The 23,316-nt window shown below is 40.9% G+C and overlaps 1 protein-coding gene across 2 annotated transcripts in view; it reads left to right on the top strand.

Moving 5' to 3' along the window:
* The window catches only part of LOC148363280 (SITS-binding protein), a 61,852-nt gene that overhangs the window by 26,074 nt on the left and 12,462 nt on the right, over positions 1-23,316 (top strand). For both annotated transcript variants that reach the window (XM_088340903.1, XM_088340902.1), the window contains 6 exons: positions 4,501-4,708; positions 7,273-7,423; positions 11,644-11,841; positions 11,933-12,201; positions 14,630-14,766; positions 22,489-22,610. In XM_088340903.1, coding sequence (XP_088197029.1) covers positions 4,501-4,708; positions 7,273-7,423; positions 11,644-11,841; positions 11,933-12,201; positions 14,630-14,766; positions 22,489-22,610 — 1,085 coding nt within the window. The remainder of the gene's footprint in view (positions 1-4,500; positions 4,709-7,272; positions 7,424-11,643; positions 11,842-11,932; positions 12,202-14,629; positions 14,767-22,488; positions 22,611-23,316) is intronic.

Below are 23,316 nucleotides of genomic sequence, written 5' to 3'. Positions count from 1 at the left end.
CCGTTATATATAACGCTAGCAACATTATTATTTCACTAACGGGGTAATCTAACGAATTATTTTTTACAAGGCCAATTTTACTGGTCAAAAGTGGTGCGTTACTTTGAATATATTGAAGAAACTATCAGCCCTAGTGATTCTACTCTGCTCTGTTTGTTTGTCATCCTTGTACGTTCTAGAATAGCGCCCGTAGGAGCCAAAATGTATGTGTGTCATTCATTGTTATTATTGTGTTGTGCACGTTAATTTGGTGGTAGCATTGCTTGTATACAAATCTCTGTTATGCGAAATCTGGTTTGTTGTTAACTGTTGGTTCGAGTGTGTTTTGTGTTGAGGAACAATCTAAAGCGAGGATTAAGAAACATCTATTCCTTAGATACAATCACCATACTATCACTACCCCTTGTAGTGATAGTATGTTTTGCTGGATACATGAAGGAAGACAAACAGATTGTCTCAGGTTGTTAGATTTACACTGCAGTGTTAAACACACTTTGTTGTGTAAATCTATTGTTCAACTGTTTACTTTCGCAGTGAAAAAAATATTTGAAGTACAGTATGTCTATATGATCCGTTGTCTGACTTGAGACTGTGATTTATGCTACAGAGAGAAAATGACTTAATATTGTTTTACTATCGACCTTTCTTGTGAAGAAAATATTTTAGTTCATTTGTCAATTTCTACTTGACCAGTTGTCTCAGGCTGTGAGAGTTAGATTTAATTTATTAAACTCAAAACTATATTATATATATATTGTTTACTGCTGATTGATATTTTATTATATCTTTCACTGTTTAATTTTGTCGCACTTCATGTTTAGGATAAATCTGCTGCTAGTGAGGTGCAATCAATTTTACAAGGTTGTATAGTACAACTACTTTTCTGTTCTCCTCTATTCAACTGAGTCGAATACTGCCCAAATTTCAAATTATTTGACATACAACAGAAATAATTACTTTCCCTGGTAACAAGTTACTTTTACTATAGAGTCATTAATTAAGTCACTAAATCAGTTAGGGCCCGGTCACACAGCCGTTTGCGTCTGTATCGAGGCTGAATCACGGCCAGAAATTTCTGCCTGTTAAGCAGACGCTGTTGGACGCTTTGAGATCGCCATACAGACGAGATACAGCAGTGCTTTACACGCGGTCGGAAATTCACACGCGGTTGGCAGCGCGAAAAAGTTTTGCGCTGCTCAAAACTTTAGACCACGTGTTAAACGCGGGCGGCACACGTGGTACACACGAGGTAATGACGCGGAAATGACGCGGAACGACGTGCTATGGCCGCGGCCAAGGCGTGGTTACAAGTGGGTAGGACGCGGAATTTCAGCGGGTAATCGTGGGTGGAGCACGGTCATAGCATGTTCTGCGCCTGTATCGCGGTGTTATTACGTGAAATTAGCGTGTTACGCGTGTGACCGTATATAAATCACTTTTGAGAACTGTTATGCACTCTACCGTAAAGCTTATTATGCAGAAATAAGCTTTATGGTAGAGTGCATAACAGTTTCAATTCGAGCGATTTGAATAGAAAAAGGAAAAATAAACATGTTACCTGCTCAAATGTGATTTGTATACGGCGTGCATTACCGTTCGATTACATTCACAACAAATACAAAGACAGAATGGTTTAAGTTGTATTACATTCCCAACAAATGCAAGACGAATTGGTTTTGGTTATATGTTCGCCATTAAATTCCCTAAAAGTTAGATAAAACGAGGTAAAAGTGGTTGTAGTAGCGAGGGGATGCAAATCTCGGCAAGGATGCATTTCTCGGTATAACGCCGGCTCGGCAGCTTTTATATAATGAAATGAAATGAAATATCCGTGGTCCACACGCGGAAATGACGCGATGAGGAAGCTGAACAGTCGCCGGCGTCTGTTTTGCGGGCATACCACCGATGAACAGCGGGTTGGCCAATTTTGCGCATTTATCATCGCGGGTAACTACGGGCAAAAAAAAATCGCAAAATTTTACCCGCGATACAGACCCAAATGGCTGTGTGACCGGGCCCTTACTTTTTTGAAGGAGCAGTGAGTAACTACAACTAATTATTTTTTAAAGCAACGTGCCCAACACTGCATGTGACACACAATTGTAAAGTGGAACCAAATTTTTTCAACATTTTATATTATATCTTCAACAAAGCGGTATGAAAGCTGAGTTGTTAGCACGTTAGCCATTATGATAACAAAGAACACAACAAGCAGGTATGGAATAAAGTTGTGGAAAGGTACAAAGAAAGAATGACATACAAAAAGATTTTGAAACATTTACACATCTCCGGGAGCACTTTGCGAGCAATAACAGCAAAATGGAGGGAGCAAAAAATTACTTCAGATCTACCAAGACCTGGCTGTCCCTCTAAACATTCGACTCAAACAAGGGGAAAACAAAGAATCAACCAACAAACCGTTGATCACACTGGATGACCAGCAGGCATACACAGATGAGGTAGGACAGTCTGTGCATGAGACATCTATTAGCCGTACTCTGCGAAAATTTTCCCTTTATGAATGAGTGGCAAGAAGAAAGCCCTTTCTGAAAGAAAGAGGATAAGCCGCATGGGAGACACAAATAACATGTGGAACAAGGTGCTCTGGTCTGATGAGTTCAAAATGTAACTATTTGGGCTGAATGCGATGCTTTACGATTGGCATAAGAGTAACACTGCACATCACCCCTAAAACACCATCTTTACTGTCAAACATGGTAGTGGCAGCATTATGCTCAGGACTTGCTTTTCTTCAGAAAGTACTGGGAACATCAATAGAGTTGATTGGAAGATGGATGAAGCTAAATTCAGGGCGATTCTGGCAAAAAAATCTTCTGGAGTCTGCACGAGACCTGAAATAAGGTGCAGGTTCACTCAGAAAGGGGGACAATATTTCTTTGAAACACCTACATTTCATTCAATACAAAATAATGAAATGAGAAATGAGAAGAAAAGAGAGGGAAAAGATCCAAGTGGCCTAGTGGTAATATGTCAGCAGTCTTATAGCTAATACTTAGGATCAATTCAGTGCATTCTGATAGATTAAACAGTCTCTCCAGTTCCTGACCTGTGTGTCAGCCTCTGGCTTTAATATGTATGCGTACGTAAAATAGCTTATATAATTTTTGTAACTTTCAGTTTTCTCCATTCTCTCACATTTGTTGTTAAAGATTTCCATAGTACATTATAATTGGTTTAACAGTCCCTCCACTTCTTTACCTAAGTGTCAGCCTCTGGCTTTAATATATATGCGTATGTAAAATAGCTTATATAATTTTTGTGACTTTCAGTTTTCTCCATTCTCTAACATTTGTTGGTAAAGATTTACATAGTACATTATAATAGGTTCAACAGTCTCTCCACTTCTTTACCTGAGTGTTAGGCTCTCACTTTAGTATGTATACGTACGTGAAAGAGCTCACATAGTATTTTGTAACTTTCAGTTTTCTCCAATGTCTAAAATTAGTTGGTAAAAAATTACATAATACATTATGATATGATATGATGTTAAAATGGACGAAACAGAAAGTCTTTTAACCATAAAAGCTCTTTTACTTACAAATACATGGTAAACTGAGGTTATTGACCCACAGGTGAAAAACTGAAGAGACAGTTTAACATGTTGGAATTCACTATGCAAATCAGTATTGTACCACCGTAAGAATAGTGTGATAATGAGATAAAGTCTAACGGCTTGTAGCATGCCGTTTGTACCACTGCGTTCAATTCCAGCGTCAGCGATGGTTATTGATTTGATCATTGCTCATGTATGGTCGTATCGTAAAGTTTTGTATGGTAAAGCATACCAATAATTACTGTGTGCATTCTGCGGTATATAAGGCGCACTTTTAAATTTCTTGCCAAATACATGTTTTTAGGTGTGTCACAAGCCAGAAACGGAGACAGGACCCAGTAGCGTTCGTTTACTCAGTTTTATTGATTAAGAGGGAGAGCAGGGCTTGCTCCCACGATCCGAGGATCGTCGGACACCGGTAGTAGGTGGCGGGAACGCGGAAGTGGCACTTCCGTGTCGAGCGAGGATAATCGTAGACTGAAGGGGTACTGGTCACTAGCCGGGACGGGAGCGCAAGGGCGGTATCAAGTTCAGATAAGAGGTCGGCAACAGGTATCAGGCAGGAAACAGGGCAAAACAGATCGATGGTCGGGATGGCAGATCAGGGCAGAAACGGGTCCAGAAACAGGTTGGCAACAGGTATCAGGCAGAAGAAAACAGGGCAGGAAAATGTCGGACGGAATGAGCTTGCCTAGCGGGGAGCAAAGGTTCCGCAACTATCTGACACCAGTAACAGGGAGCTGGGGGGTTTAAAAAGTGGCAGGGAGCCAATTGGCGACCAGGGCTGTTGGCGCCAACGGGGCAGCCGCAGGTGCCCCGAATCAGTAATCATGACAAGGTGTGACTTATAGTCTGGACAGTATTATGAAGTGCAATTGGTTTCAAGAGTCCGTGAACTACCTTGTCTTTTGTTTTCTGTCAAACAGGTGTTGCAGTGCTGGTGTCCCCTGACCTTCCTCTGCAGCTGGGGTTTGACAGCAGACAACAGTTCTGCTTGCAGTCACTGCCCACTATGGGACTTTTACCCCTGCAGTACACAGTTTGTGTAGCCAACAATGTGAAGGCCGTCCACCAAGAAGCAATGCAGCAGCTCTCCCAGCTCACTCGAGAGATTCCGGACTTGAGGGCGCTGCGGTAAGTGCCTTGGAAGAAGACGAGAAGTTCTTAATGGTGAAAGAAATAAAAGCATGTGTTGATGGAATGGAGTGGACCATCATAACGCAAACATAAGCTCTTTGTGATTCTTCTCCATCTTCACTCTACATGGTGTATACTAGAACAGGGGTCTCCAACTTTTTTCAAGCTGAGAGCTCCTTTTTGTTTCCAATTAGTGCAAGGCTACCCAGTTTACGATGCATTTTTAAAATAACCACTAAGCTAGCTGGGTTTCTAAATAGCTTAAAAAGTAGTGTGATAGTTAGCTAGAAAGGTAAACATGTAAAAAAAAACTAAAAGAAAGACAGTTAGCTAGACAGCTTGCTAAAAGAGTGAAAAGCCATCTAAATAGCCAGATAGAAAGCTAAAAGAAAAGCTAGCTAGCTATCTAATTAGAAAGGAGGCTAAAATTCAGCCTAATAAGTCACAAAAAGGTGTTAAATGTTAGCTAGACAGCATACAAAAAAACGAATCTAGCTACATGTAAATAGTCTGCATTTATATCATGTGTTCAAGTCATTGAAGACCTCCCAAAGCGCTTTCCAATTTGATTCACATGTACCCATTCACACAGACTCACATTAGGGATTCAGTTTCTTGCCAAGGACACGTCGACAAATAACACAGAGGAGCCTGGAATCGAACCTGCGACTTCATGATCCGATGATGAGTGCTTTCCCACCTGAGCTACTGTCGCCCCAGATAGCTTGCTAAATAGGTAAAAAGGTACACAAATAGCATCTACAAAGCTAAAAAGCTAAAATAGCGAGCAAAAAAAAAAAACCTGCTCATTAGCTATATAAAACCCATAAATTTGAATTTAGTTTTTTGTATTTCCTGTAAAATAAATCTAAAAAGAAAAAAAAAACGACAAATAAATGAATTATTTCTACTCTCTCAATTAACGAATTAAAAATAATCTTTAATACTTAAATAGATTATTTTTGTCCATGAAGCCCATGAACTGGAATTAATTTATTTGAATTTCTAAAATAAGACCTTCATGGTATTATTATGTTGTTACTATGTTACTGGGTGAATTAAAAAAAAAAAACTTTAAAAAAACGAAGAAAAAAATACTTTACTAGAAAATCACAATGACCCAACACTGGTGAGCTAGTTCCATAACAGGTCGGCGGGCAACGTAACTGTCCTTAAGGGGCACCACGTCGGAGAACCCTGTATTAGAAATAAGTATTGAAAACAAGTGGCGGGCTGTGCATTTTACATCTAGGCCTTCAGTGGCGCTCTGACTGAATCAATCCAACCCTCAATAACTATTATATATGATTTACCAAAACTACTTTTTAATCGTGCACAAAATCCATCCTCCTTTTTTTTCAAGAAAAATTCAACGAGTTCTTTTTTATTGCCATCGTACTTGCACACACATCATGAATGAGCTGACAGAGGCTGCAATGCTGACACAAGCCAAGCCATGTTTTTGAAATGTGGGAGGAAACCCATGCAGACTCTGGGATTTGCAAACGGCGCAGATTTGAACCAGGGACCTCAGAACTGTAGAGCTGACGCGCTAAACATTTAGCTGTCGTTCATGTTGGCATTTAGAATGTTTTTTTATGTACAGTAGTACATCATTACCCTGGTTATTGCGGTTAGTGGGTCGCAGAACCCTCCGCGAAATGTGAAAATCTGTGACATACCGACATCCCTTCACAAGAGTTTCCAAGGTTCAAACTTACCTCAAGATGGTGTCCTTACCGACTGACAGTATCTACCAACGGAATTACAACTATAGATCTACAAATAAAAGTACAAAAAACTGGGGGGCTTCTCCTTTCAGTGTAAAAAAGCTATTTTGAGAGAGGCAAGCTAGCTGCACGCTAGCATCGTGTATCATTGGATTGGGCCAGGTCGCGTAACGATTAAAATACAACTGTCTTAAATGTAGTGGTTTCCCACGAGTTTTAGCCCAAAGTCACCTGTTTCGTCGGTAATGGATCTGGCGTTGATGAGATACAGGTTTAGCAGGGGTAGCTTGTGAGCGTTGTTACGTAGCCTAGGCCTCAGTCGCTTCCCGAAAACAATCCACAGAGCACCATTTCTTTGCACTCTTTTGACTTTCCTGAGAGACTGATTTAATTGATAAATTTCCTTTGAATGTAACAAGCCGCTAAATGCTATCTGGCGCCTGGGCTATCTGGGTGGCAGCCATTCACGCCCCGCTGTGTTAAGAGCAGCTGTTACCCTGCTTGGTAGTTTTGTTTTGAGACACAGACTTGTGCGCCCGCCCACCATTTTTTCACTGACAACATAGAGCAGCCAGACACGGTCACGCCCACCCAAAACACACATACGCACACAAAATCTGCCCCATGAAAGCATTTGCTGTGTGCTGTATGCTGCAGAACACAATGCACGATCCTTTGATATCACTCACAACAAAGACACATTTTAATTCAAAGTTCGCTAACAGAAGAGTGAAGTAGCAAGGTGTCCCTGTAGTAGCAATACTTGGTCTCCTTTCCATCACCTTGTCATTTGCGCACCCTTATGAACTTGCTTTTGTGTTTTTGTTGCAGGCTGCCATCTTGGAAACTCCTCAGCAATGTGGACTCAGGACCGAAGGTTGAGAGAGAACTGAGGACCTTCTCCAATCGTCTTAAGAGACACCAGCTAGGAGATGGAATCATCAGCCTTAATGAACATTCCACCAACCTCCTCTCTGAAACGGTATATACGATTCAATTAAGTGCTAAACTCAATGTTAGATCAACTCCAATGTCCGTAGACAAAAAGAAAGAGAAAACAATTGCCCACAACGGTGCCGAAGTCAAGCTTCGGGTTTATTTTGGACTCTGTCCCTCAAATCAAGGTAAAGGTTATATGACCGCGGGCCGTGTTGGGTCCGGCTGGATCTTTTAAGGCCAAATCTTACCTCTAACAGAAATACAACAATATGACTACAGAAATACTACCAAAAATACTACTGAAATACCACAAAAATACTATGACAAAAAAGACTACAAAAATAATACAGAAATAATACAGAAATACCACAAAAGTAATATGACTGAAAGACTACAAAATAAATATACATTAAAAACAGTAATACTACAAAAATACTACTTTGCAAATACGACATAATTCTTGCGTCTGAAAAACTACAAAAAACTTAGAAAAATACAGTAATACTATAAAGCTCATTATCAAATGTAGTTCTTAAAACTGAGACCCTACACATTGAATTAAAAAGAATTGTATTGTTCTTATCGTCATTGATATCAATTCAGTGAAACATTGTATACAACAAGATTAGACATGGCTTTCCAGGGTAAACATGTGATAAGGTCTATAAAGAGGGAAAAAAGAGAAAAGACTTTTAGGAAAAATAGGCAAAACGTATTTTCAACATAGTGTCTAGAGACTGGCCCAAGTTATAAAAAGTAGTGCAATCAAAAAATAATAGTGCATCGTAACAGTATTGCAATAAAAGTAGCCCCAGGCTCAATATGTGTAAACAAACTTAAGCAGTCTTCTTCTGTGGTGTGAAATGTCGGGTGCCAACTCGCATTTGCAGGGCATTTTTGCCATCTACTGTTACGGAGTGTCACTAACCCACTGGTGTTTTTGTTTTGTTGGCTTTATTTTGCCAAGGCAAAGGCCTGCAGCCCACTGAAAACACTGCCATAAAGAACCCATGATTGGCACAATCCTTAAAGAAACCAACGTTAATATTGTTTGAAATTATTATACAATAAAATACTCCATTATACACAGAAGACAAAAAAAGAGAGACACACTGAAACAAAGGGAGAGAAATGAAGAGAAAGAGAGAACGACAAGGAGAGAGAAATAAGGAAAGAGAGAAAAAATAAAGAAATAACAAAATGGAAAAAAAGAAAGAAAGAGAGAGAAAGAAAGAGAGAGAGAGACAGAAAAAGAGATGGGAAAGAAAGAATGAAAGATTATTAGACAAAAAGTGAAATAATAAATAAAAAAAGATCCAAAGAAAGTGAGACAGAAAGAGAAAGAAAGAAAATGAGCGAAAATAAAATAAAAGAGAGAAATAAAGAGCTCAAGAAAGAAAGAGCTCAAGAAATAAAGAGCTCTAGAAAGAAAGAGCTCAGTAAACAAATAGCTCAGAAAGCAAGAAAGAAAGCTAGAAAGAAAGCAAGAAAGAAACAAAGCAAGAAAGCAAGAAATAAAGCAATGAAAGAAAGAAAGAAAGAAAGAAAGAAAGAAAGAAAGAAAGAAAGAATGAAAGAAAGAAAGAAAGAAAGAAAGAAAGAACGACATTGAAAAAGAGAAAAACGGCAGTTACGGATATTTTCAAAGGAGGAAAATTTAAAACAAAAACGAGAGAAGCCGGTTGAAACTTGAGGAAATGCTTTTCTGGTCCGCTGAAGATATAAAACAGTTATGTTCCTATCATAAAGTTTAAGCCAAGCTCTCGGTGTTGATGATGGAAATAATTCTGCAATGGTTCGGGCAACAATGATCCTTTTATTTCTCTTTGCTTTTATTAGTCGTCTGAAATTATCAGTCACAGGTCATTTATTTTCCATAGCATTTCGTTGGAGAGAAATGTCATTGTGTTACTGTGTGTGTTGTGTTGCCTTGAAGAGATGTGGCTTATTTCATCATTTTGAAGTATTTCTATTATCTAATAACGCAACTGTGTATAGCTCATTCTCAGTTTGTTTTGATTCACTGCAATTGTTTCAATTATGTCCAAATTACAAATGAAATTTGAGGTGAAATATGTCTCATCTCATCTCATTAGCCGTACCGCTTATCCTCATTAGGGTCGCGGGGGGGCTGGAGCCCATCCCAGCCATCTCCGGGCAGTGGGCAGGGGACACCCTCAACTGGTTGCCAGCCAATCGCAGGGCACACAGGGACAAACAACTCATTCGCTCATTCACACCTATGGACAATTTGGACCGGCCAATTCACCTGAAATGCATGTTTTTGGAACGTGGGAGGAAACCGGAGTGCCCGGAGGAAACCCACGCAAGCACGGGGAGAACATACAAACTCCGCACAGGAAGTCTGGACCTGGATTTGAACCCACGCAGGAGGTTCCCATGACATGAACTGTGCCGCACAAGCGCTAACCACTGCGCCGCCGTGAAATAGGTGTATTTTAAAAAATAAATTATATAGCACTATAAAGAGAAATATATATATATATATATATATATATATATATATATATACATATATATAAAAGCAAGATAACAATTGAATACATTTCCACTACAGTTTACTTAATTCAGGGAGAGTCATACCACCTGGAGGGTAATACAAATACCACACAATTGCTAATTTTAGTGCAAAAGTATTTAAATGATTGTTTATTTTTAGATTTCATATCTATAATAGCAGGGGTCTCCACCAGGACGCCCCCTAAAGACAGCTGCCGCGGTCCTGTTCTGAAAATAGCTCACCAGTGCTGGGTCATTGGTCAAATTATTTTTTTATTAGTTAATTTGCGTCTTTTTTTACAGTTCATGGGCTAAATGAACTAAAGAAATCCAAATTTAGGGGTTTTATAAAGCAAATGAGAGAAAAGTTTGCAGTTTTTTGAACTTGCTATCTGGCTAGCTTTTTAGCTTTGTAGATAGCTACAGTATCTTCCTACTTTTTAGCTATTTAGCAAGCTATCCAGCTAACTCTTCACATTATAGTTTGAGACCTCAGGTCCTATTTTTTAATGTCATATCCATGTGCTAAATGAAAGTTTCCAATCCCCGGGGGATCAAAAGCGTATTTTTAGTAGCAAATGCTGCAGTTAAGACAGACATCCACACACTACAAGTGAGTGCAAATATATTGCCTTAAATAGCGCATCCTTGACTTCTATTTTAAGTAAAATAACTGTTTCCTCAAATTTTCTCTGGTTGATGAAAAAAATATTCAGCAAATACAGGTGCAGTGAAATAACAGTGGACATATTCAAGACTGCAAGTCAATGTTTGACGTGATGCGGCACATTTTTTTCCTGTGATTCTCTAAGAATTGTGTTACGGGCTGGATAAAATCTGTTGGCGGACGTATGTTTTACACCAATGCTTTATTAGACCACTTGTTATTCTTCAAGCTTTGACAATAAATAATATTTGTGTATAGCTCCCAATTTATAAGCTTTTGATGAGGTTTAAGTTCTACAAAATAATCTACAAGGACAGTGATCGGCAAGCTTTTCTGTACCATGGACCTTATATTTTTACTGCCAAGGCCAATTGCGTCATTAAAGATATCTGTTCTTTTTCTAAATAATAATAACAATAATAATAGTAGCAGTATATCTACAGTGTAGCCATGTGTAACATTTAGATGTCCTCGTAAAATCGTACCAAAATCACGTTCATTTATTCATTTTCTGAACCGTATATCCTAACGAGTGTCACTGGGATTTTGGCCCAATTCCTACCATGTTTTTGGAAAGTGGGAGGGTGTAAGTAGCTAAAGACCATAAATTAACCTACCCCCTGAAAAGCTTGTTGGTGTCATGTGGTCTCCGTCTCGTGTTCTTGACTCAGGGATCCATGCATCCTCCAACTCTGTTGCCAAAAGTTTTTCCGTAGTGGCAAGTTTGTTTGCAATCGTTTTAGCATGAAGTAGTTAAACATTTTCCACAATGATTAGCTATAAGTGCAAAAGTTCCTTTACTGGATCTCCGGCAGGCAAAGCCTCATTTCACAAAAATCACACCGATTTTAATCCAAAAACACCACTTTAAATCCTCAGTTCAAGCTCAGTCTGAAACGTATTAGTGTCCATAAAACAACAATAGGTAAAAAAAAAGAAAAACATTTTTCCTTCTGTGCGGTCAGGTACCAAACTATCCATGGCCCTGTACCAGTCCGCGGCCCGGTGGTTACCAACGACTGCATTCGGAGATATTTTTTTACAAAGACATCCTAAACCTGCTTATCATTCCATAGGACCATGACTACCTCAACAAAAAGAAGAGGGGGGCTTCCAAAAGACTGAGCAGGGACCTCCCACTTGTGAAGCTTCTTAACATTTCCGTCACTTTGTCCCCTTTCCTGAGCGTGGGCACCACGCAGTTCCATACGTCTCTCGTGGAGGGCACCGAGGCCTTCTGGCTTAGTCTTCCTTCTGCGCCTCACGGACAGCTGGTGAGTCAAGATTCTCTGAAGTTTATTGTCACCTATTCTTGGGTTCTTCAAGGCTCAGATGATAAAACTGCCTGTGGTTTCCATTCCAAAGGTCCCTGTGATGACTCAGTGGCGAGGGAAATTCTGTGTAAAGCTAAATGTTACAAACCCTGGAGCAGTCAGCTGGTTCCTGGACAGAGTGGGATCTATACAGGCACATTTGGGCATGGAGTATGTCCTGCTAGAGGGGGGTGAGAGGAATCTCTTTGAGGAACAGGCCTTGCGGTCACCCGATGCTCTGAGCGGGGACGCCTACATCAGCCTGCTGGCTGATGTTGCTGCTAAGATTGGAGACTCAACCATCGTGTCATCGGGGACAAGGTGCAAGTTTTCACTATTTCAGATGTAGTTCTTGCTAATTCCAAATTCTGGACTACAAGCTGCTACTTTTTTCTACATTTTCAACACTACGACTTACAATACTTTGCGGCTTCTTTTTTCATCGCGAGGCGGATGGTCGTAAAGGTGTCGGCAACGACTTTTGACACGCGTCAGGCCCTTTCCAGCTGCGGTGCCCGTCGGGGTGGCGTGATGTGTCCCAGGCAGGTGGCTGCCAGTGCCTAGCATACCTGTCAACCTCCCTATGGCTCCATGCCCGTAATAACTGTCGTATTTTCCCGTACAAAATACAAAATAATCTTACACCATATATATATATATATATATATATATATATATATATATATATATATATATATATATATATATATATATATATATATATATATATATATATATATATATATAGGGCAGCACGGCGACGCAGTGGTTAGCGCTTGTGCGGCACAGTTCATGTCATGGGAACCTGTCGTGGGTTCAAATCCAGCTCCAGACTTCCTGTGCAGAGTTTGTATGTTCTCCCCGTTCTTGCGTGGGTTTCCTCCGGGCACTCCGGTTTCCTCCCACGTTCCAAAAACATGCATTTCAGGTGAATTGGCCGGTCCAAATTGTCCCTAGGTGTGAATGAGCGAATGAGTTGTCTGTCCCTGTGTGCCCTGCGATTGGCTGGCAACCAGTTCAGGGTGTCCCCTGCCCACTGCCCGGAGATGGCTGGGATGGGCTCCAGGCCCCCCCCCGCGACCCTAATGAGGATAAGCGGTATGGCTGATGAGATGAGATGAGATATATATATATATATATATATATATATATATATATATATATATATATATATATATATATTTATTTATTTTTATTTTTTTCGGAATGATGCAGGGTGGGAAATCCCCAGGCGGCATACGCATGCGCACAGTATCATCAAACCGCTCGCTTCGTTTGCAACGAAAAAAACAATACCGAGATAGAGGCTACCGCGGCGAACTCGTTTGACTTGATTGATTTGCCGTTTCGTGTTAGTCGGTGTATACCGCATGGCACCCATCATTGACAAATTTGCATTTTTCCGTATAGATTTTCTTGTACGTCGTACACGTCTTAAAACGCTTAAGAAACGTACTTTTTATGGCAAAAACGTACAGGTTGACAGGTATGGCCTAGCAGATGGCTGAGAACTGCTGCGGACCAGGGCATCTGACTGTTTGATTAAAACAAAGCAACACAATTTCAGCCAAGTGCTCTGAATGGCAAAATGAAGAATTTTGATGAAAGCAGCGCAAGTAACTCTGACTCCCTTCGGTAGCCAAATTCCTCTTCATCTAATTAGGGACCCTCATGAATAGATGTCCCTATCAGTCTTATGTGTAACGTTTCTAAGCAAAGTAACATATTGTGCCGGGATTAAGACACTCATTTGCGGACTCTTTCCGCGGCAGTCAATTTAATTTGATTTAATTGTCTTTATTGTCATTGATATCAACATTGTGAAACGTTTTGTGCAATAATACTGGACATGGCACACTAGGGTAAACATATAACGAAGAGGAAAAAAGATATAAAGAAAATCATGGTAAAAGTCCATTCATCTATCCATCCATCCTTTGTCTTCTGATTATCCAAGGTCGGGTTGCGGGGGCAGCATTCTCAGGATGGAAGCCCAGCCACTTCGTCCAGCTCATCCGACAGTATCCTGAGGCCTACCCTGGCCAGCCTAGAGACACTGTCTCTAGGGCGTGTCGTGGGTCTTCCCGGAGGCCCCCCAAGTTATTTTCACAATTCATTGTGGCAGAAGCCAAAAAAGAAAAAATTAATGTACTGTGTAGACTAAAGTTTAGAAGCCCAACATTTACAAAAACAGTCTGTGGGCATGCTGAGCCATGCGACTGGTCTTAAGCTCTCCAAACCCTTGCGCATAAGACCAAGTGATAAAGAGAAAACCAAGCATTGCTACCATTACATTAAAAAAGTCATTATACATGCTGACACTTTACTAACTAAGGAGGAGCACATGATAATTAGTCACAACACTAAAATATTTAATCAGCCGACACTACATGAGAGAAATATTCCAAGCATTCATATATAATGATTTTTTTTTGCACTCGCGCGTATCGCCAATATAATCAATATTGACTGCTGCACTCGTTGATTGAGATGGACAGCGGCGGACACAGTCTGCAAACAAGTGTCTTAATCTTGGTACAATATGTTACTATTCTGATGTGTTTCAATTCAAAGAAATGAGTTCATTTTTATGGCTGTTAAAGCTTAAAATCCGGTGCTTCTTGTACGAAGACAAAGTTGAGCTTCTTCCTTAAATTTTCGCATGCAACTTTTAATCAGGTGCGGCCTGTAGTCCGGAATTCATAGTAAGGGATCTGTCTCTTATAAAACTGTTAATTTGTTTCATCAGGTCCAGTCACAAGCCAGTGTTTCTCAAGATGAGCCCTCTGCAGTCTGATTGGAGCCAAATGGGCCTGAAGGGCATCATTCCGTCACTTCTACATCACACTGTGCTGGGATATAACTTTCTCATTCCAGATGCAGTAGGTAATGCTGCATTTGAGGGGTCACTTTAATGAATCGCACGAATAAGAGCTTGCTCTGTCCACTCCACGCATCGGCCCGGTATTGCAGTACCTCCGGGAACGGTGCATTCGCAATGATCGCAGCAAGGCTTTAGGGCTAGGACCTTAGCTTGGCCTTTTGGCTGAGAGTAAGTGTCCCGGCTCCTAGGCTTTGTAGCGTATTATGAACTGACCGATAACGGATAATGGATAATGAATAACGAAGATAGAACAATAACCCTTAAAAACCCCAAAACCCCCGCACGTAAAAAAAGCATAATTTGGTCAGTCAAAAGAGGACACACAACAGATGGTACGGTCCATCAATCATTACCATTATTTGATAGCTGAACAGCTTTATTTAAAAACACAGGAACATAAACACTGCGACTGGCTGGTAACCAGTTCGGGGTGTCCCCTGCCCATTGCCCAGAGATAGCTGGGATAGGCTCCAGCACCCCCCGCGACCCTACTGAGGATAAGCGGTACAGATAATGGATGGATGGATGGAAGGATGGAGGAACATAAACAAGATGAACAGAAAAAAATCAAATTATTGTTTTTGCGAAAAAGCAGCATAAAAAGAAATGACACTGCTCCAAAATGGCTTCTAACTGAGTGTACAAAAATCTCCAGGGTGCGTCTTCATTTTCTATTTGACGTTTCTCTTTGGGGGTACGACCAAGTTGGATATGGAAAATCAAACATGTTGAATACCCCAATTTGCCATTTGGGGCGTCTTACAACTTATGGTGCAGCGTTTCTTAACAGTTTTCCTCTATAATTCCATTAAATTTCAGAGACAACAAATAGATCATTTGCATTTGCGAAAAGCAAAATGCAGTGGTGCCAGAACCACCTGCGAAAAGTGAAAATACTAGAAGTAGCGTCGCACCTTCATAAATATCCCCCAAGGGTTAAACTTACCTTGAGATGAACTCAACCAACCAATCAACCAACTGAGAGTATATGACTCTAACAAAATAACAATTATAGTTACACAAATAATAACACACAGCACATGATTGCAGTTGGATGAATAGTTTTATTAAAAACAAATTTGGTGGGCTTCACCTTTCAGTGTAACAAAGCAATTTGGAGAGCGTCGGGCTGGCTGCATCAAATTTAGCCAGATCGCTGCGATAATGAAAATAAAACCCTCCCAAATGTAACAGGTTTCCCTCGAATTGTAGCTCCAGGTTATCAGTTTCAGGGCTAATGGACCTGGAGTTGGCAAGATACAGGGTCTGCAGCGGTGGCTTAAGAGAGTTGTTAGCCTAGCCATTAGCAGTATGTTGAACAAGGAGCACTGCTCTTGCCTTCTTTCCGACGCTGCCTCAGTCGTATCTGGAACTCGATAATAACCCACAGAGCACCTGCTGCTGATCACCATTTAGTTGCGCTCTTCTGAGATTCCTCAGAGTGTGATTTAATTTATGAATTTATTTCAATGTAACGAGCCACTAAACGCTATCTGGCTCTTTGCTGCAGTTTGTTTTGCTTGGCAGCCAATTATGCGCCTACCCGCTGTTTAAGTAACAGCATACACCAGCCCAGTAATTGAAAACTTGTCATCCGTTCCTGGCTCCCCAAAAGCATCCAAGTTAACCCTAAATAGCCATGTAATACATCTTCCTGATCACTAAAACAAGTTCAAATTATAATGAAACAAAAACACAGGAGTAAGATTAGATAGATCTTTTTTTAAAGAGCAAGTTTATTATGGGGCAGCACGGTGGCGCAGTGGTTAGCGCTTGTGCGGCACAGTTCATGTCATGGGAACCTGTCGTGGGTTCAAATCCAGGTCCAGACTTCCTGTGCGGAGTTTGTATGTTCTCCCCGTGTTTGCGTGGGTTTCCTCCGGGCACTCCGGTTTCCTCCCACGTTCCAAAAACATGCATTTCAGGTGAATTGGCCGGTCCAGATTGTCCCTAGGTGTGAATGAGCGAATGAGTTGTCTGTCCCTGTGTGCCCTGCGATTGGCTGGCAACCAATTCAGGGTGTCCCCTGCCCACTGCCCGGAGATGGCTGGGATGGGCTCCAGCCCCCCGGCGACCCTAATGAGGATAAGCGGTACGGCTGATGAGATGAGATGAGAAGTTTATTATGAGCACTTGCCTCTGCCAGTCTGCGAACGGAGGTGTATCTGTGTGGTGCGATAGGAGTAGGAGGAGGGGTGAAGGAGCACAAGAGACTGTTGATAATACCGTATTTTCCGCACTATAAGGCGCACCGGGTTATAGGGCGCACCCCGAAAAAATAGTTTTTGGTCCTATTTTTGACATACATAAGACGCACCGGATTATAAGGCGCTATAATGGGAACGTCGACAAAACAGTCAGATAGTTCAGTCAAACTTATTACCCCCTTAACATTCCGAAAGCTTGCAAAGACGCAAATACGTGTCGAGAACACGTGCGGATGCGGTGTCCGCACGATGTCACTCAAATGCATCGTTCCATCATTCGGAAGGTTAAAGTCTTGGTATTCAAGAAATGCCAACCATTCCTTAGTTTCTATTTTCTTTTTCGCCCGCAACTTTACTGTGCATATGACAATAAACACTCGGAATGGAGTTTAATTTAAAAATAGACACTCCATTCCATCCATTATCTGCACCGTTTATCACAGAAACATCGAGTTCAGTCTGAAACAAGATACAGGGATAATATAAAGCCGGAGTAGCTCACCGAAGTCGTTGAGTTCATAATAATGTGCAGCCATGGTCCTCTTATATCCGTAAGTGTAGTAAATCCAGGAGAATAAAATATTTACAAATACAGAAAAGTAAAAAATGCTTTCTGTATGCCGTCTACCACGTGCTATACACATTCATCTTTTTCGGCCAATTGCAGGCTTTGTTTTGCCGTTTAAGCCTATGCCAGACTGTAAATGATAAAAAGGATCCGCCCCTTGACCTCCGAATACCTTTAGATAGATAGATAGATAGATAGATAGATACTTTGTTCATCCCCGAAGGGAAATTCACATTTCCAGCAGCATCCCTGAGCTGAGAACAATCGAGAACAATCGAAAATAACACGGGAGCTGCTGGAGTGGCTGCCATTCGTGACGGCGCCGGAAGAAAAGATTCAATTTGAATCATGTACAAACAAACAAACAATTGAATCATGTACAAACAAACAAAATATTCATGTTTCAATAAGTGGAGTGTTAATAAAATGGGGTGGAAATAATTTCTGATACTGATATAACCAAGTAAAACTAATTTTAAGTTACCTGTCCAAATGAATGTTGTGCCATCTCACCTTTCCCACTCTCTCTCCTCTCACCTTTCCCACTCTCTCTCCTGCAGTTGACTTGCTCTCCTGCAGTTGACTTGCTGCTGCTCGCTCCTGAAACTAATACTTACCTCTTTGTGTATTGTGCAGTCATTGCATCTTTTGTATAAGTGAGATACGCAAGAGTAAAAAATATATACATATAGCTAGTTAGAAAAAGTCACCTTGGGGTACTGTTTGACAGGTATAAGGACTCGCTCCTTGAGTTTGATGAATTTGTTTGTGAAAAGATCAAGGTAGGTCTCTGGCTCTAGCCAATAGTGATCGATTCAAATGATGATTGACACATCTTTTTCGGCCAATTGCAGGCTTTGTTTTGCCGTTTAAGCCTATGCCAGCCTGTAAATGATAAAAAGGATCCGCCCCTTGACCTCCGAATAACTTTAGCCAATAGTGATCGATTCAAATGATGATTGACACATTGGTTAGCCAATTAAACACCGGTAAATAAATCCCAGCATACACCGCGGACTACTTGGCGTTCGGGGGGAAATCTAGTCGGCGGCTGCAAGTTAGTTGGAAGACTTTGCTACTTAATGTTGATCCATAAATAAGGCGCACTGTATTATAAGGTGCATGGTCAGCTTTTGAAAAAAAAAAAGGCTTTTAGGTGCGCCTTATAGTGCGGAAAATACGGTACCTAAGCCTCTGCTGTACATTTGAATTTTTTTACACCATACTGTTTATATTTTCTTTATTTCATTTTAATAAAGCGAAGCGCCGCGTGAACACTCTCCAGAGCAGGGGTCAGCAACCTTTTTGGTGTGGAGTGCCACTTTCAAATTTCTTTGTAAATCAGTGTGCCACACCAAGATTATTGACTCGCACAACATTTTTTTTAAATCCAACATAGCTGTAATTTTACGCCAATCCAAATATACAACATGGATATACATTTTAATCATATAACTCAGTGTTTTTCAACCATTTTTGAACAAAGGGTACACTTTTATTTATTAAAAATGTTCCGAGGCACACCGTCCGTCGAAAATGTTTGAATATGAAGTTATGTCAAATATTTCACTGTACTACTTCATAAGCAGATAATTAGTATATAAAAAGAAGAAAATAATACTTAAAATAAAAAAGAATGATGTGCTTTATGTTTTTATTTTTTACAGTGCAATCTTAAACCGCTTTGTTAAACAAATTAAGTTATTAAATGTCCTGTGCTACCTCAAGAGCAGATAATTAGTAAATAAAAAGTATATAAAATTCTACTGCCACCAACTGATATGGATGACTATTACGGTTTCTGGTCTGAAGATTGCAAAAATACTAAATAATGGCCTGATTTTTTGGAAGGATAAAATTGGGCAAATTCCAGCAGCACACTAGACAAGGTCTCACGGCACACTAGTGTGCCTTGGGACACTGGTTGAAAAACACTGGTATAACTGACAAATTTATCTTCCACTATTCTTGTTCATCAATCAACTAAAAAATGAATGTGAATAATGTGAAGTGGAAAGGCCTGTAGCCATCCATGACTTCAACTTTTTGCCACAAGAATGAACCAGAATCAACCATTCTTCATTAACAATGAACTACAATCAAAAAACAAGTGTTATGGACAGCTACCATAGTTTCATTAATGATATGTTGTTGCAGAAAATATCAAAACTTGAAATAACAGCAGCAAAGTAGAAGGGACGGGCGCGCACACACATACGCGCACACACAGGCTTCTTTAAAATATTCGCTACCGGTAAATGGTTTTCTGTGCATTGCTATGCAGTGAGCAAAGTGATAGCTAGATTCAGTGGTGGTTTTTTTTAGCAGTGACCTCTTAAGGGTCTGTGTTTGATTGCCATACCTGGACACTGCGCGTTTTAATGTCTCCGCTATGTCAGACTCATCCTTAAATTCATGTTTATGTTTCGTCTCGTAATGACGTTTAACACTTGCTGTGCGAGGTACAAGGGTCTCGAGGCATAATGCACAAAACAGCACGGTCATTTTTTGCACAAAGCCTCATTCGTCTGTTCACATTGGCTGGAAAGAACGAGATGTTTTCGCTCGAGGAGCCGTCATGATGCATTCATTCATTGCGCGCGTGTGTTTCGTTGGCTGGGTTAAAACACGGATCTGTCCTCTGCGAGGCGTCGCGCAGACACACGCTCACAAACGGAGGAGAGGCGCTAACATAAAGCCTCTAAATAACACGGTGCGCAACTGAAAATGTCTAAATTTCAGATAAAAATACGCATTTTTAAAATACAATCATAATTATTTTGCGGTGCGCTCGCATACCACTGGTTAACCCCTCGCGTGCCACTTCTGGCACGTGTGTCATAGGTTGCAGACCCCTGCTCTAGAGTGTATGAATGCCCTCTTCTTGAATTTCTCAAATCAGCCATGGCTGTACTTGAAATCAATTGCGGTTTTACCTGACGATGACTCCGCCTCGAGTAGATGTCCTTGTAGATAGACAGGGACTTCTGCACTCCATGAAGGTATCTACTGCAAGCTCATTGTCGCATATCCACAATAACCAAAGTGTGGTTTCCTGGTTTGTTTTATAGCCTTGATGACGTCTTTCTGTTTCAATTGAGTACAAATCGGGGATGTTGACCAATCTCACTGGAAGTAGTTTTAGCGGCACAGAGGCTCTTTTTCAGGCGACCTAGCGAGTCAAATGAAAATGCTAAGAAGGCGAGCAACGAGGTCACGACGCTGATCGCCAAGCACTGGAAACCTTTCACGGAGGAAAAATTTATTGAAAACTGTTCAAAGAATACCAGGCTGAATAGTTGGCAAATTTTCCGCTTACAAAATCTGGCCCGCTTTCTAAAAGGTTTGGACACCTGTCTCCAAAAGCAATGCTAGATGATAAAAAATACTAAAGATATATACTACTTAAAATAGGAGCTATAGGAGTTTATTTCAGTGTATTACGTGCATTCATGGCTGCACGGCGGCTGAGTTGGCGCATTCGCGGTACAGTTCTGAGGTCAAGGGATCAAATCCAGCTAACACCCTTCCTATGCAGGGTTTGCATGTTCTCCCCTTGCTTGCGTGGGTTTCCTCTGGGCACTCCGGTTAACCCCCAAATTTAAAAAAACATGCATGTCAGAATTATTGGCCTGTCCAAATTGTCCCTAGGTGTGAATGAGCAAGTGAGTTGTCTGTCTCTGTGACTGGCTGGCAACCAGTTCAGGGTGTCCCCTGCCCACTGCCCGAAGAGGTCTGGGCTGGGCTCCAGCACCCCCGTGACCCTACTGAAGATAAGCAGTGCAGAATATGGATGGAAGGATGGATGTGCATTCATTTTCGATTTGCCAGTCAGCTAGCCGCTTTTATTCAGGGACCATCAGTAGAGGTATTGTACAGTGAAAAAGGTACACAACGATTCCAGGTGTATGATACAATAATACATCATTCAAGATCATCTCAAGCGCCGTAGAAAACCTTCCTGCTGGCCACATCTGGCCCTCGGTGCCAGATGACATATGTGACATATGTCTTACAAGAGATACACGCTTAGAAATCCTAAAATAAGAAAAAAAGATTCTTAAAATGAGTATGGATTTTGGCAAATAGGGTATGAAAAAACGTTAGATATGTGATTAAAAACACATAAAACTTGAATTGCCCTGGAAATGAATTTTAACATTTGAATGAATGAATGAGGTGGCACGGCGGAAGGGTGGTTATCGCGCAGCCCCATGGTGCAGAGGTTCAGGGTTCAAGTCCAGCTACCGCAGCCTCCCAGTGTGAAATTTGCATGTTCTCCCCGTGCCTGTGTGGGTATCCTCCGGGGGCTCCGGGTTCCTACCACATTCCAAAAACATGTCAGGTTAATTGACCGGTTTGAATTGTCCCTAGGTGTGAATGAACGAGTGAGTTGTCTGTTTCTGTGTGCTCTGCAACTGGCTGTCAAACAGTTTAGGGTATCCCCAACCCTTTGCCCGGAGGGAGCTGGGATGGGCTCCAGCACCCTAGCAACCCTACTGAGGATTAGCAGATAATGGAAGGATGAATGAAGGAAGGAACAAACGAATGAACGTACGGTCTTTAAATGTCATTATAAAGTAGCAGAACTAAATTCGAAAAAATGTTTGACTTGTGATTACAAACACATTTAACTAGAAATACATTTGAACATTTGAATCAACGAAGAAAGGAAGAAAGAAGTGGTCTTTATTGCCATTATATAGTAGTGAACTAAATTAGAGGGCTTCTCTTTTGAGTGCAAGAAGCAATGTAGAGAGGAACCGGACGGCTAGATGCATGGGTTATTTGTTATTGTTATTTTTCATTAAACGTTTTTAAAAATAATTTTCCAAGAGAGACAGATTCAAGGAAAACCAATGCACCACCAGTTTGAAATGGCATACCATGCAAAAATCACAGTTACAGTCCACCTCAGTTCTGTTTATTCATCTTTTATCCCCATTCAGGTGGATCTCTGTCTGGAGACATGGTCACAGATGAGGAGTTGTACATTCGGTGGCTTGAGATTGTGTCTTTTCTTCCAGTAATCAGCTTCCATACACCCCCATGGGTCTGTGGAGAGGACCGGGTAAATACACTACCCTTCATTTAAATTAACCAATCCACTAACGACTCGATTCCTGGTTTATGTTTGTGATATAAAAAGTACAGTAAAATTCAGACTGATAGAGCACACTTAATTACAAACCGCACTGAGAACATTTTTGAGGAAAAAACATTTTGTAAATACATATGCCGCACCGGACTCTGAGCCGCATGTGCCCACATTGAAACCTGAGATACTTGAAATGAAATGAAATGATCTGCATTTATATAGCGCTTTTCAAGTCAATGACTTCCCAAAGCGCTTTACATTGTGCTTCACATTTCCCAATAGCGGCCGTGATCTGTGCAGCCATGTAAGGCGCTAACCTGCTTATTGGGGGTACTGGGGGTTCAGTGTCTTACCCAAGGACACTTCGACATGTAACACGGACAAGCCGGGATTCGAACTGGGATCCCTTAATCCTAAAACGATCGCTCTACCTCCTGAGCTACTGCCGCCCCGATACTTACAAAGAAAGATGCTACAGAAAAAGAGTTTTAATATAAGACCTTACCTTAACCCCTTAACGTTTCTCCGGTAGGATACCAGACTTTTTATAAACAAATACGTGTCTGTACGATGTCACCAGTCACTGAAATACGTCATGGACAGCTTGAACTCTTGGAATTCAATATATAAGGACCATTTCAAAATATACTCATCAGAGAAACATCACGATCAGTCTGAA

This window comes from Urocampus carinirostris, chromosome 7 (assembly GCF_059441175.1).
Source record: "Urocampus carinirostris isolate Australia breed hairy pipefish chromosome 7, RoL_Ucar_1.0, whole genome shotgun sequence".
NCBI lineage: Eukaryota > Metazoa > Chordata > Actinopteri > Syngnathiformes > Syngnathidae > Urocampus > Urocampus carinirostris.
The sequence above is the reverse complement of the archived record's forward strand: the minus strand, read 5'-3'. Positions and strand labels throughout refer to the sequence as shown.